General features: G+C 34.9%; 1 protein-coding gene across 3 annotated transcripts in view; it reads left to right on the top strand.

Moving 5' to 3' along the window:
* The first annotated feature begins 1 nt into the window (after position 1).
* Positions 2 to 14,887, top strand: part of LOC127873182 (N-chimaerin-like) — a 60,035-nt gene continuing 45,149 nt past the window's right edge. The window contains exons 1-4 of one of the 3 annotated variants that reach the window (XM_052416915.1): positions 2 to 127; positions 2,059 to 2,183; positions 9,608 to 9,646; positions 11,067 to 11,122. In XM_052416915.1, the coding sequence (XP_052272875.1) occupies positions 2,096 to 2,183; positions 9,608 to 9,646; positions 11,067 to 11,122 (183 nt within the window). In that variant the 5' untranslated portion in view covers positions 2 to 127; positions 2,059 to 2,095. Of the gene's footprint in view, positions 128 to 1,539; positions 1,555 to 2,058; positions 2,184 to 8,871; positions 9,647 to 11,066; positions 11,123 to 14,887 lie in introns of those variants that run through there. The other 2 variants (XM_052416921.1, XM_052416905.1) reach the window with 2 other exon arrangements.

Genomic DNA, 14,887 nt, shown 5'->3' with positions numbered 1-14,887 from the left:
AAGCAACTTAAAAACTCATTTGGTTGAGTTCGATATTGATCGCTGTATTGTTTACTCATGAGTGCTCTGACTAATGCTGTTGGTTAACAATAATAATCTCAACGATTCAAAGAAATTCGTTCAGCAGGTTAGTTTCATTGCCTGAAAATTAAACAAGTGAACTAAACGGTGGACTGGTATTACCCACAGTACACAGATATCTGTTTTGTTGATAAAATAACGGAGAAATCCCGGTCCCCGAGAAATCCCAATTCTTATCGAGTGACTCAATGCTAGCAGTGATGTAAAACTAAGACTTTCATGTCATTGTTCGATATACACAGAGTACAGTTATATCGAAATTGCAATAAATTTGCCTGTTCGAATTTCATATTGGGATATCAATTTTTTACTTTACAGTTAACGTAAATTGTTAAACAGAGACGTTTTATGTTATTCTGTTTAAAGTAAATTCAATTGTTTACCATGTTTTCCAATAATGATACAGGAAGTTATTTACTTACGATACTTACAAAGATCTTGGAGCTGTTGAAAGCTAGTTATCTAGCTTGTTATGCTCCCTAATGTAATCAGTTTTTTGATACCGCTTCGGGGACTAAATAAACTTCTTCCAGAGAGAATCTGTCTGGATACCACAATTTATCGAGTTTTAATGGAGTCATAACAAAATATTCTGGCAATTTGTTCCAGTAATTTATTAACTAGTGTGGGAATGACTTTAAACGGAACTATTTATTGCACTGAACTTAAAAAATCTGATATATATGACCCCCTTAGTGCGTTCAGTTACAGCGAATGTTCGCTAAAGTTCCCAAACGTTCGCTATTGAATGCTAGGTTCGCCACGAACTGGCTCGGGAGGTAGTTTGCTAGCGAAACGAAAGTGTAGTGCGTTTAGTTACAGCAAACATTCGCTATAGTTTGCAAACCCTCTCTGGAGGTAGTTCGCTAGCAAAACCTATCATTCAATAAGACCGAATCGGAAACAAAAGATCATTGGCGAATGTTTGCTGTAACTGAACGCACTACTGGTGATGTTGTCGTTGAAAGTTAAGAGTTTGTCAATGTCCACCTTTTCGTATCCATGTTACGATGATGTACAATTTTAAAGAGCTGAATAATGTCAAAACATTTTCGTCTGTAATATAGGGTTGGCAGGTTTAACAGTTTTAACCTTTCTTCATATGACATGAGTCCTAAGCCTGGAACTATTTATGTGCTATGTCTCTGAACATTTTCTAAGACTTGGCGCATTTTCTTTGATTTTGGGTTTTAACAGTTGTTCCTGTCTTAAAATTGTTATAATCTGTTTGAATTGCAGAAAAAAAAACTAATTGTAAAGGACTACAACTTAAAAGCGCAAATGTTTATTTTGGAATGAGCAGCATAGCCTAGTTGGTTAAATGCTATTATTAATAAATTATTATTGACATCTGTGACCATTTTATACCCAAACAAAGCTGGATAATTTGTATTCTTGTCAGCTCAAATGCCAATTAACTGGCAAGTCAAGTGCAAACTAGCACTTTACCTGAATATGTCTTCAGCAATAAGGGTCAGTATCATCGGAATTCTTGGACCTTAAGCAACTGGTTTTTGTTTGAAGATAACACAAACAAGTTGCTTTTGTCATAAATAAATTGTTTTAAATAAAAAATTTAGTAGTAAGATATGTTAGATTCCATGCCATATGTAATCGTATTACTTTAATTAAACAAAACAGTTAAAAATAGTTTAAAGCAAGTTCTTGTGTGTATGAATACTATCTATTTCGTTTTGAAGTGAAAGATAATCAGTTTTTGTGTGGTTTTGTGCTGATGGGAGTAAGCTAGAGTAACTGGAGGTAACCTCACCTGTCTTGTATGGTATAAACCACAAACCAAGCTCACATGCGGCCAGAACTGAACACTGGTTGCCTATGTGAGAAGCGCACATATTAACCACTCAGTTAACTTAACATACAGAAAACTCTCTGTGTTAAGACTTAAGTCTAAGAATCGGTTGGTGAACACAGTCCCTAATTTTTCATGACAATCATAATAAATATTATGTTTTGCAGTGTTGTTGGATGATGCTGCTGTACTTCTGACGTTGCCATGGAGAGAACCATGTCTGGTCGTGAAAAACCAGTACCAAGACCTCGATACTATAACATGGTTTATCACAGAACTTCCATGTCCAGCGGTAAGAGTTTGCTTTTGCACAATTTGCTGTGTTCTGTAGTATGGCATACAAACAGGATTAGAGTCTTTATCATGTGACCATGCATTCATGGCCTAATATAAAGTTTTTTGCTCGAGTTTATTACTCCAGTTATGAAGCATGGTTTTAATTCATGGTCAATGTAAAGTTTAAGACAAAAGGGTTTAAATTGCCTTTAAGTATTTTTAGCTCACCATGTGCTTTTATGATCACATTTTGTCCTTTGTGCGGTGTCAACATTTGCATTGTTAAGGGCCATGTTTATTGTCCAATCTTCATGAAACTTGTTCAGAAATTTGTCCCAATCATATCTTCGACGAGATTTTTTTAATGGTTCTGGTTGGTTGAAAAACATGACTTCTAGGAGGCAGGGAAGTTTTCTTCATATGGCTATAGTTAATACTCAAGAGGCCACATTTACTGTCCAGGCTTTTTCCGCCCTATGCCACGGGTCCGAAATTCGGCCCCATTCCCAATGCAAATCTGGTTGTTTTTTTCCCAATTGAAAAAAAAAATTCCCAATTCAAAAAAAAAAAAAAAAAAAAAATGTTTTTTTTTTGTTTTTTTTTTTTACCCTTTAAATATATAAGTTGACCTGATCTGGTGTGGAAAATAGAAAGTATTGCATAATTAAATTATCTGTTGCCTTGAATTTGTTTTAAGAACTGTAAAATATGTTAATGATTATTTAAGACTTAACTTTTTTTCCTCAAAATCCGGCGCTTCCCGCGATTTTTTTCACCTCAAAAAGGCCAAGCCTTTTCCCCAAATTCAGATTAAAAAACCTGCACTAATCACACATGTTCATTATATTTTGTAAAATTTTAATAATAAGTTATCAAAATAGTCGTTATTTACCAGTTAACGGCTTCTTTGAAATATAAGAAACACTGTTTTAAATAATTTACATGCGATAATTTTTCCCAATTGAGCCAATTTTGCGATTATTTTTTTTCCCAAAATGGGCGTTTTCACGACGCGAAATTCCCAAAATTCCAGTGTGGCGTTTTCCCAAAATGGAGCGGAAAAAGCCTGCTGTCCGATCTTCATGTAACTTGACCTAATGATATCTTGGACGAGTTTGAAAATGGTTCTGGTTGATTGAAAAACATGGCCACCAGGGGGCGGGGTAATTTTCCTTATATGCTTTAGTTAAACCTTGTTAACACTCTAGAAGACACATTTATGTTCCAATCTTGGAACTTGGTCAGACCATTTGTTTAAATGATATCTTGAAGGAGTTCAAAAATGGTTCCAGTCTATTGATAAACATGGCCATCAGGGGGGTCATTTTTCCTTATATGGATATAATAAAACCTTGTTTACAATTAGGAAGTCACATTTACCAGTATGGTCAAAGCTTCGTAAAATTTGCGCCTTCAAACAAATTAATTCTTTGTGAATGAGCCACAGTCAAGTTGGATAGCATGATGCAATCCAGTACCCAGACCTACAAAGAACCTTTTTTTTAGGCAGGATGCTGGGTCAGACACTTAAATGCCATCATCAAAATACATAGCGCTGTCTACCAAATGTTATGTATTGGCTGAGTTTTAGCTTACCTGAGCACAACACGGTCATGGTGAGCTTTTGTGGTCCATAGTTTGTTGTGCAAGGTCAACATTTGCCTTGTGAACACTCGAGAAGGCGCATTTATTGCCCTATCTTCATAAAACTTGGTTAGAACTTTTTCCCCGATTACATGTATATCCTGATTGACTCAGAAACTGAGGCGCAAGGTATAAAATCTAGGTCAAAATGTCAAATGAAAGAAAAAGCTTGTGAACACTCTTGGAATAATATTTATTGCCAACTGAATATTTGCTCCAATGCTGTTTCTCAAGAGTTCATAGAAAAAAAAACAAGGTTTCAATGTCAAATTGATTGCCCAATGTTTACCAATATTGATCAAATCATCTTTCTCTTTATAGACAGACAGAAACTCTGTTACTATGTTAAATAAAAGAAAAAGCCTGAAAAATACTCTAAAAGCTGCATTTACTTCCACATGTTCACAAAACCTTATCAGAACATTTGCCCCAATGATATCTTGTTTGCGTTAGTATTAAAGTTGATCGCATCGATAACAACATAGAAGTCTATGTCAAATTATAAAAAGCTTGTGAGCACTCTAGAGGCCACATTGTTTTTCCAATTTCCTTGAAACTTAGTTTAAACATTTGCTTTAATTCCTACTCTGCAGGGTGAGATAAGATTTCAGTTCTTTCAGAAAACAAAGCCTCCATCAGGCAGGGCAGTTTTCCTCTTGCTATAGTAAAACCATTTGAACACTCTAGAAATCACATTTGTAACCCAATAATTATGAAACTTGTTACTCGAAACTTTCTAAAATTATATTTAAAAACAATTGTGCTATTTTGATACAGTATCTGGAGCTCAAAAATGATTGTGGTTTATTCAAAAACATGGCTTCCAGGTGTTGGAGTAGTCTTTTTGTAAAACCCAGTGAACACTTCCTTCTAAGTACTATTTCTTTCCTTAGGCTCTTAGGTGAGCACCTTAGATCCTTTGGCGCTCTTGTTATACACAAATATTGTCAGTTAGTTTTAACGAAAGTCTCGTACAAAATATGAATTGCATATATTTAGAAGGAAATTAATTCTTTTATAACAAAGTTTATATTTAACAATTATAATTGGCTAAAAAATACCAATATATATTTGTTTTACTCTTTGCGATGTTAACTTGTAGTAACATGTCTAATTATTATTCATACATGTTATCATGGGCAAGTTAGAACTTGATACATGTAATTATGTTAATGAGGTATAATCTTTTTTGCTGGACTGCGATTACAGTAAGTGTTAAGATATTTTATTGGATAATTAATTATGTTGGGGTTGTGATCATGGTGAGCTTTTGTGATCGCCTTTTGTCTGTCGTCCGTCGTGCGGCGCCAACATTTGACTTGTTAACTCTCTAGAGGCCACATTTATTGTCCAATCTTCATGAAATTTGGTCAGAAGATTGGTCTCAATGATATCTTGGATGAGTTTGAAAATGGTTACGTTTGCTTAAAAAACATGGCTGCCAAAGGGCGGGGCATTTTTCCTTATATGGCTATATATGGCTATAGTAAGATCTTGTTAACACTCTAGAGGCCACATTTATTGTCCGATCCTCATGAAACTTGATCAGAAGATTCATCCCAATGATATCTTGGACAAGCTCGAAAATGATGTCGGTTGGTCGAAAAACATGGCCGCCAGGGGGCGTGTCATTTTTCCTTATATGGCTATAGTAAAACCTTGTTAACACTCTAGAGGTTTATTTTCTGATCTTCATGAAACTTGGTCAGAAGATTTGTCCCAATAATATCTTGTTATCTCAGGTGAGCGACTTTGGGCCTTTCTGACCCTCTTGTTTAAATTTGTACATTATCATTTGTTTTCAGATTCTGCTTCAAACGTAGAATAAAACATGCTATTTCAACAATTTTTTATAAGCAGTTTTGTGATTAGAAATGATCCATGGGTACATGAACAGTTTCAAATGCAGTAACATTTTTTTTTTAAATCACTTGTTAAGAGAATAGCTTGGAAAGTGCGTATTATATAAAAACTTAAGTATAACAAAGTGAACATTATGAAAAGCAAAGTTTTTTCGGAGAAAAGCACCAAAAGAATGTTCATTTTAGTTTCTTTTTCTAGATTGTACAATACTTGTGATAAGTGATGTGAAAACAACTCTCATAATTATGCCTGCACAACAATGTCTTGGCAGCTATTGTGAGAACACATATTACTGGGAAACTTTATACTGTTATCTTCCTCTTATATGTTACATGTATGTCTGGCTGGTTGAGATGTTCTGGCCAGCCAACTGGAATAAATAGGTGCATGTGAGAAACTACATGTTAACCCTATACCACTTATAGGTGCATGTGAGAAACTACATGTTAACCCTATACCACTTACAAACGTGGTTTGAGAAACTACATGTTAACCCTATACCACTAACAAACGTGGTTTGAGAAACTACATGTTAACCCTATACCACTAACAAACGTGGTTTGAGAAACTACATGTTAACCCTATACCACTTACAAACGTGGTTTGACGCATTTTTGTAGTCCCTCAGAAGGTTACATTTTATTAAAGACCTTTCTTACTAGATTAAATTGTAATGGCTTCATTTCCAACCCTTAGATACTGATGAGCAGCAAACAGCATAAAACTTGAACAGACTGCGAGTTACTCGCAGGCAGTTCTGGTTTTATGCTGTTAGTTCAGAGCCATTTTCACTTTGCTTGACTTCTGAGAAGGAAAGGTTTAACTGATGTAGATTGTTATCTTGGTAGGTGATACATCCATCACTGACAGTCAGAAAGGCTAATCAGATTGTCAGTCAGTCCATCATTCAATGTCATTTAACATTTTCGATCTGGAACTGCACCTGTTTGTTTATTTTTTATTACATATTTCCTTGATTGCACAACATAAGCTATTGACTGCTGAATAAATGTATCTCTAGATTACAGCAGACATATGCCAGAATTGGGAAACTATTTTTGTTCAAAAAATTTTTATGCTCCTATTTCTGCAATCAGCTATTATTATGACTGTTAGGGGATATGATCACTTTATTAAGTAAAATAATTATTACTTTTCAATCCAGTTTTGTTGCCAATATCTCATTTATAAATTACCTAATGTTTGTCGAGTCAACATTACCGTGTTACTTACATTACCTGCAGAGTATGGTATCTTTTTAAAACTAAACATGGCTCCAGACCTGTCCATTACCTTATTCTGTTTGCGCATGTAGCATTCCTTTTCTCTGAGAACTGTCAAGGTGTATTCTAGTCTTTGGAACTATTGAAGCCCAAGGTTGAGACTAAACATTCAGACAGGTTTTGAAAACATAAATTATGATATCATTAGAAGCCTAAGGAAGTTTCAGCCCAGAACAGTGGAGAAATCTGAGAGCAATTTATCCTCAAGTATTTGTGACCCATTTTATTGAGAGCTATGCATGCTCAAAAGGATTCTGTTTTATGTTTGTGTGTGTGTGTATGCTCTGCAGCTGAAGTAAGAAAATATATTATGTGTCTTTGATGTTAACATTTATTCTGGTTACTACCCTTTTATACGTAAATCAATAAAACCCTTATAAATTATAATACTCATTTTTCATTGGCTTAGCCAGGTCACATGCTGACCATTTGTTTTTATAAATAAGGTCAGTAGCTTTTTAACCAGGTATTGCGAAGGAAAAAACTGATTATTAGATTGGCGAATGTCGGCAGGCGGGCAGACTGGCGGGCGGGCGGAACAAGCTTGTCCGGGCCATAACTTTGTCATTCATTGTCAGATTTTAAAATCCATCATTAGACAGTGTATCGCACGAAAAAATTACGTCGATATCTCCAAGGTCGAGGTCACACTTTGAGTTCAAAGGTCAAAAATGGCCATAAATGAGCTTGTCAGGGCCATAACTATGTCATTCATTGTGAGATTTTAAAATCATTTGGCACATCTGTTCACCCTCATTGGACGGTGTGTCGCTTGAAAGAATTACGTCAATATCTCCAAGGTCAAGGTCGCCACGACTAAAAATAGATTTATTTTGAAACAAGGAGGGTAACTATGAACAATCAGTTCAGTTTGAGTTGTCTCCCTTTATCAGACTTTTTTTTTTCAAAATTTTTTGTCCCTTGTTAAGTTATTTTATTAACGTTAAATAATGTCACATAAGAAAACATGACAACAGCATAAAGTGCTAGGGAAAGAATGATAAATTGGTTTGGTAAAAGGTCTATGTACTGATACTGATCCCACAAAGAATGATTTTTTGTAGTAAATTTAAATTTGGCTCAAGCAGAACTCTGGCCAATGTTTATACATTTATCACATGGTACTTGGTTAGTCCCTCTGTCATTAACTTTCCAGGGCTATATTTCAGAAACTATGTAAGATATCAACTTAAAACTTCATAGGAGTATAGATATATCAATGAGGAGACATGCCATGCACAAGAACAATAAGCTTACACTTTCTTAAATAAGAGTTATTGCCTTTTATTTTTTGTATGTCATATCTCAGATACGATACAAGATTACAACATGAAACTTCATGGGTGTTTTGCATATCAATAAGGAGAATTGCTATGCACAAGAACCATAGCCCTACACATTCTTAAACAAGAGTATTAAATTTTGTCCTTTGTTGTTTTTTGTTTGATGTTACTTTTCAGGGCTGCATGTATATCTCAGATACACAAGATTTTAACATGGAACATCATAAAACACCCTACACTTAATAATAATCATTTAAGGATTATTCTGTTTTATCAAGGGATTTGCTCCAATCCATAAACAAAATTTATTTAGCGCGGGATATCAATTCAACCATTTTGCTTGTTATGTGAGGATTTTAATAATTTAGAAATTGTCTTTTTATGCTAGAAAATTGTTCATTATTTTTTTTTTAAGGAAAAGACGGTAATAGACACTTTAAATTGTGGCATTCATAAATAATTATTTTGCAAATCACAGAAATTTGTGTAGCGAATATCATAACTATATGTACTTGGTCTGTAAAATGTTTTTTTGTTTCACTTTAGAGAGAGTATTCAGTTTGCTGTAACAGAACGATATTTAGTATCAATAACTTCCTTATGAGTACAATAGCCATGTCATATAAATCTGGCTGATCAACAAGAAGGGGAATTTTTCCACTGAAAGATATTATACTGAACACAAAGGAGAAATATATGATCACGATGTGGTTTAAAAATACACTTTGTGCCTTTTTTCTTACAAATAAAGAAGCAGATAGTTTGAGTTTTGTGTGTTTGGAATGTTCACAACTTTACTAACAAAATAATATCTGCTTTAATTTATTTTTATTTGCTAGACTTGTGTACGACTAAAAATAGCATTTTAACAGAAGGAAGTAAAATATCCTTTTGCAAGGTTAACGAATATTGAAGCGTGTTTGAGTAAATAAAGTTGTTTTCAGTTCTGAATTTAAGAGGACATTAACTTGGTTCATCTTTTAACATGGTGAAAACCATGTTCTTGTGAAATTTAATGTTTATGTGATTAACATGTTATTTTGAATTTATATGTTCATAACAGAGGTAAAGAATATGAACAGTTTAGATTAACAGTATAGTAAATCCGCTCTAACATCATTTGTATTTAAGTATGGATAATATTAGACGTAAGCAGTCTGGTAGATCAGATTCAAAAATGTCATCAGACGTAAACATGTGCTCAAAACCTCTTCAAAAATACAATGACAGCATTCCTATTACGGATGCGCTAAATTTCACCTTGACCTCTTTGACTGAGAGGGTGGAGGATCTGTCAAGGTCAAAGAGTGGTGTGGTTAGTATGGATACTGAGGCTGGTACTGCAATATATGTTCGTTTGCTTCCAGAGTCCGGTGATACCCAGCTGCCTACATGGAAGACATACTGTAAGTACAGACTGAATTTTTACTGGTTTCCATGACGATAATTTGTAAAAGCCAACAATATCATTTTTTTTCTCTTTAGTAAAAGTTGTTTAATATTATTGCTTGCTTGTGAAATCACATTCCTTTGTTATTATGTTTTTGCACTTCATTTTTAAAGATTACAAAAATCAATGAAAAAGTTTGTTGAATGACAATAAAGAAATAAGTGTATTGATCTAATTTATGCCATTAACAGCTGATATGCATTTTTGGCTTTCAATACATGTACATGTAGATGTAAATTATATTGAGATCATCTTGGCTGTGTGGTATTGTGTATGATCAGTTTAGGTTTTAGCCGTAATTTATTGCATGGGACTGTATATCTTGGGTTTAAAATTCTATAAGAACTTACTAATGGTTGTGAGTAATTTCCTGGCATGGTGCTTTATTGTAATAAAAGGGACAAAATATCATTACATGGTAAAAAACATTTTAGTTCTGATCTGTTTTTAACCAATTTTTTATTAGCTCACCTGATATCTTTAGCTGCACAGAACAGGTCAGTTCCTTTGTATCTCAGGTGGCCAACTATTGGCCTTTCAGGCCCTCTTGTTAACTAAAGAATATAGGATGGTAAATTTGTGTTTTTTTATAGAGATTTTGTATTTTCAAATGTGAAAATATTTCAAATAACAATAGATAGTTTTGATTTTTAGACCTTGTACATTTTGACAGAATACTGTCAAAGAAAGGTTTTGTCCATTTGGCAGAAAACTCCAATTAAAGGCAGTAATGAAATCGGTTTGGAGTCTGCATTTTCCAGTCCTGTTGATCTCCGATTGTTTCTGTAATATCCTAGTTTAAGTGTCATTTGATACACCACTATGTTTAGTATAACCAAACTTTCTTGAAGACCATTCATATCTCGACTTAATATATGGTATTTGTTGAATTTTAATGTGTTTACCATAATTTTACAGCATGTGTAAACGTGCGTATGTCCCGAAATCTTATAGAAACTGTCACTACATCAATGATCAATTTTAATTAATAATTGGAGATGGGATGTCGCTCACAAGATCATTGTCTAACTCTCACAGGAAGTTCACACTTGAGGGTCACACATGGACATAATACAGTGTTTGACATGCCTCTGTGTCTTTCTGTAAATGTGTCATATGGGCATCTATGACAGTCACACATCAATTTTTTTATGCCCCTGGATCGAATGATCGAGGTATATTTTTTTTGGCCTGTCTGTCATTGTATGTGTGTGTCTGTCCCAAAACTTTAAGGTTGGTCATAACTTTTGAAATATTGAAGATAGCAACTTGATATTTGGCATGCATGTGTATCTCATGGTGCTGCACATTTTGAGTGGTAAAAACCCATAGTTACATTCATGTAAGTTATATGTTTTATTTGTTTTATAATTCAGTGTATCAGCTACAAAATGAGGCTCCTAAACCCAAAGTGATAGCCTGCAAGCGTGAGGTAAGTCTTATAGTATATTACACTGACTACTGATTACCTGTACCAATATATGCATTCACTACTGCGTGACAGATTATTTGCACTTGCTGTCTACATAATGTTCATTATATTATGTTTCTTGTTACATATAACCAAGGTGTATCCTGCGATTACCTTGTATCGAGCGGTTAAGGAAAAAAGTCAAAGAATCAGAGTAAATGCAAACAATACCGCAATAGATGATTTACCTTTAAAGATTTATTTAATGCCCGTTAAATCATTTCAAAATTGTTTATTTACAGCATGTTAACCACGCAAAGCAAATAGTTCCATACACATCTGCAAATTACATCAACTACGCGCATTGTTTACCTGGTATCTGGACATCACATCCAAAAAGCAATAGGCGTTTTGCCGACAAAAATTCGAAAATTCGATTCACTGAACATATTTATACAAGCTTGAACAGTATTTAAACTTTTTTATAACTTCTATTTACAATTTTCTGTTGTATCAGTCAAAATCTTCTTTTGAGCAACAAGGACACATAAAAGTGCTCAGGAAATGCCAAAACGCACGCTCGCCATTTTTTCAAATAAAATTTATGCATATATGTTATGTACAATTAAAAGATTTTACAAAGTGATCAAAATCAGGAGAGGATCTGTATATGGGAATCTTACAATATAAAACCAAGCTGAGTAATTGAAAGAGATGAATTGTATCAAGATTAAATTGTGCTTAAACAATAATCAATCAAAATTTGTATGTGAAAGTTAACTAAAGTTAAATAATCCATACAAACACGTTACTGTTTTTTTTTTTTAATACTAAACACGTTTCGTCCATAGCCTTCATCGCTGTAAACATAAGAAGTGACTTAAGCGTCATACAGTAACGTTACGTCGTTTGGCGGAAAATAAATATATAACACATATTACTTAACACATAAAATTACAATATACAAAGATACATCAGTCTTGCTACAACAGCATATTATTAATAATATAATTTTAAAAAAAAATAGCTGTTTATATAATATTACAAGAGCTGTGTTCGTAAGACACAATGCCCCCTACTGAGCCGCTTTGAAGCCATATATTTTACCTTTGGCCTTGAAGGATGACCTTGACCTTTCACCACTCAAAATGTGCCGCTCCAAGAGATACGCATGCATTTCAAATATGGAGTTGCTATCTTCAATATTGCAAAATTTGACTTTTGACCTTGAAAGATGACCTTTCACCACTCAAAATGTGCCGCTCCATGAGATACGCATGCATGCCAAATATGGAGTTGCTATCTTCAATATTGCAAAATTTGACCTTGAAGGATGACCTTGTCCTTTCACCACTCAAAATATGCAACTCCATGAGATAAACATGCATGCCAAATATCAAGTTGCGATATTCAATATTGCAAAATTTTGACCCATGACCTTGAAGGATGACCTTGACTTTGACCTTTCACCACTTAAAATGTGCAGCTCCATGTGATATTTATGCAAGCCAAATATCGAGCTGATATCTTTAATATTGCAAAATTTGACCTTTGACCTTGAAGGATGACCTTGACCTTTTACCACTCAAATTGTGCAGCTCCATGAGATACGCATGCATGCCAAATATCGAGTTGCTATTTTAAATAATGCAAAATTTGACCTTGACTTTGAAGGATGGCCTTGACCTTTCACCACTCAAAATGTGCAGCTCCACGAGATATGCATGAATGCCAAATATGAAGTTGCTATCTTCAATATTGCAAAATTTGACCTTTGACCTTAACCTTGAAGGATGACCTTGACCTTTCACCACTCAAAATGTGCAGCTCCATGAGATACACATGAATGCCAAATATCAAGTTACTATCTTCAATATTGCAAAATTTGACCTTGAACGATGACCTTAACCATTCACCACTCAAAATGTCAAAATGTGCAGCTCCATGAGATACACATGCATGCCAAATATAAAGTTGCTATCTTCAATATTGCAAAAGTTATGGGCAATGTTAAAGTTTCAGGCAGACGGACGGACTGACGGACGGATAGACTGACTGACAAACAGACAGACGGACAGTTAAAAAACTATATGCCACCCTTCAGGGGCATAAAAAAGTTGTGGCGAAAGTTAAAGTTTTCGGACGGACAGACAGATGCCATATAATTGACCTTTGACCTTGAATGATGACCTTGACCTTTCACCTTTCAAAATGTGCAGCTCCATGAGATACACATGCATGCCAAATATCAAGTTGCTATCTTCAATATTGAAAAAGTGATGGCCAATGTTAAAGTTTTCGGACGAAAGACAGACACCATATATTTGACCTTGAAGGATGACCTTGACCTTCACCTTTCACTACTCAAAATGTGCAGCTCCATAAGATACACATGCATGCCAAATATCAAGTTGCTATCTTCAATATTGAAAAAGTTATGGCCAATGTTAAAGTTTTTGGACGGATGGACAGACGCCATATATTTGACATTTGACCTTGAAGGATGACCTTGACCTTCACTTTTCACGACTCAAAATGTGCAGCTCCATGAGATGCAGGTAAATGCCAAATATCAAGTTGCTATGTTCAATATTGAAAAAGTTATGGCCATTAAAGTTTTTGGACGGACAGACAGACAGACAGACTGACTGACACTGACAGACAGTTCAACTGCTATATGCCACCCTACTGGGTGCATAAAAAATTACACATATGGATCCCACCTTAATTTTATTTCCAAAGTCACAAAAGCAAGGCTGTCATTGACCTGTGAAAGGTTGTCAGAATTTGTACTGGCTGTTCTCAGATCATTATGCAATGGATATTTTAGTGCGTGTGTTTTTTGATCGCCTTTTGTCCGTTGTGCGTCATCCGTCATGCGCCGTGCGCCGTCAACATTTGCCTTATTAACTCTCTAGAGGCCACATTTATTTCCAATCTTCATGAAATTTGGTCAGAAGATTGGTCTCAATGATATCTTGGATGAGTTCGAAAATGGTTACGTTTGCTTGAAAAACATGGCTGCCAAGGGGCGTGTGGCATTTTTCCATATATGGCCATATATGGCTATAGTAAAATCTTGTTAACACTCTAGAGAACACATTTATTGCCCAATCTTCTTGAAACTTAGTCAGAAGATTTATCCCAATAATATCTTGGACGAGTTTGAAAATGATGCCGGTTGGTTGAAAACATGGCCACCAGGGGGCGTGTCATTTTTCCTTTTATGGCTATAGTAAAACCTTGTTAACACTCTAGAGGCCACAATTATTTTCCGATCTTCATGAAACTTGCTCAGATGATTTGTCCCAATGATATCTTGTATGAGTTTGAAAATGGTTACCTTTGCTTGAAAAACATGGCTGCCAAGGGGCGGGGCATTTTTCCTTATATGGCCTTTAGTTAGTAAAACCTTGTTAACACTCTAGAGGCCACATTTATTTTCCGATCTTCATGAAACTTGCTCAGATGATTTGTCCCAATTATATCTCGGACAAATTTGAAAATAGTAACCTTTGCTTGAAAAACATGACTGCCAAGGGGCGAGGCATTTTTCCTTATATGGCCTTAGTAAAACCTTGTTAACACTCTTGAGGCCACATTTATTTTCCGATCTTCATGAAACTTGCTCAGATGATTTGTCCCAATGGTATCTTGGATGAGTTCAAAAATGGTAACGTTTGCTTGAAAAACATGGCTGCCAAGGGGCGGCGCATTTTTCCTTATATGGCCTTTAGTTAGTAAAACCTTGTTAACACTCTAGAGGCCACATTTATTTTCTGATCT

This window comes from Dreissena polymorpha, chromosome 1 (assembly GCF_020536995.1).
Source record: "Dreissena polymorpha isolate Duluth1 chromosome 1, UMN_Dpol_1.0, whole genome shotgun sequence".
In the NCBI taxonomy this organism is placed as follows: domain Eukaryota; kingdom Metazoa; phylum Mollusca; class Bivalvia; order Myida; family Dreissenidae; genus Dreissena; species Dreissena polymorpha.
The sequence above is the reverse complement of the archived record's forward strand: the minus strand, read 5'-3'. Positions and strand labels throughout refer to the sequence as shown.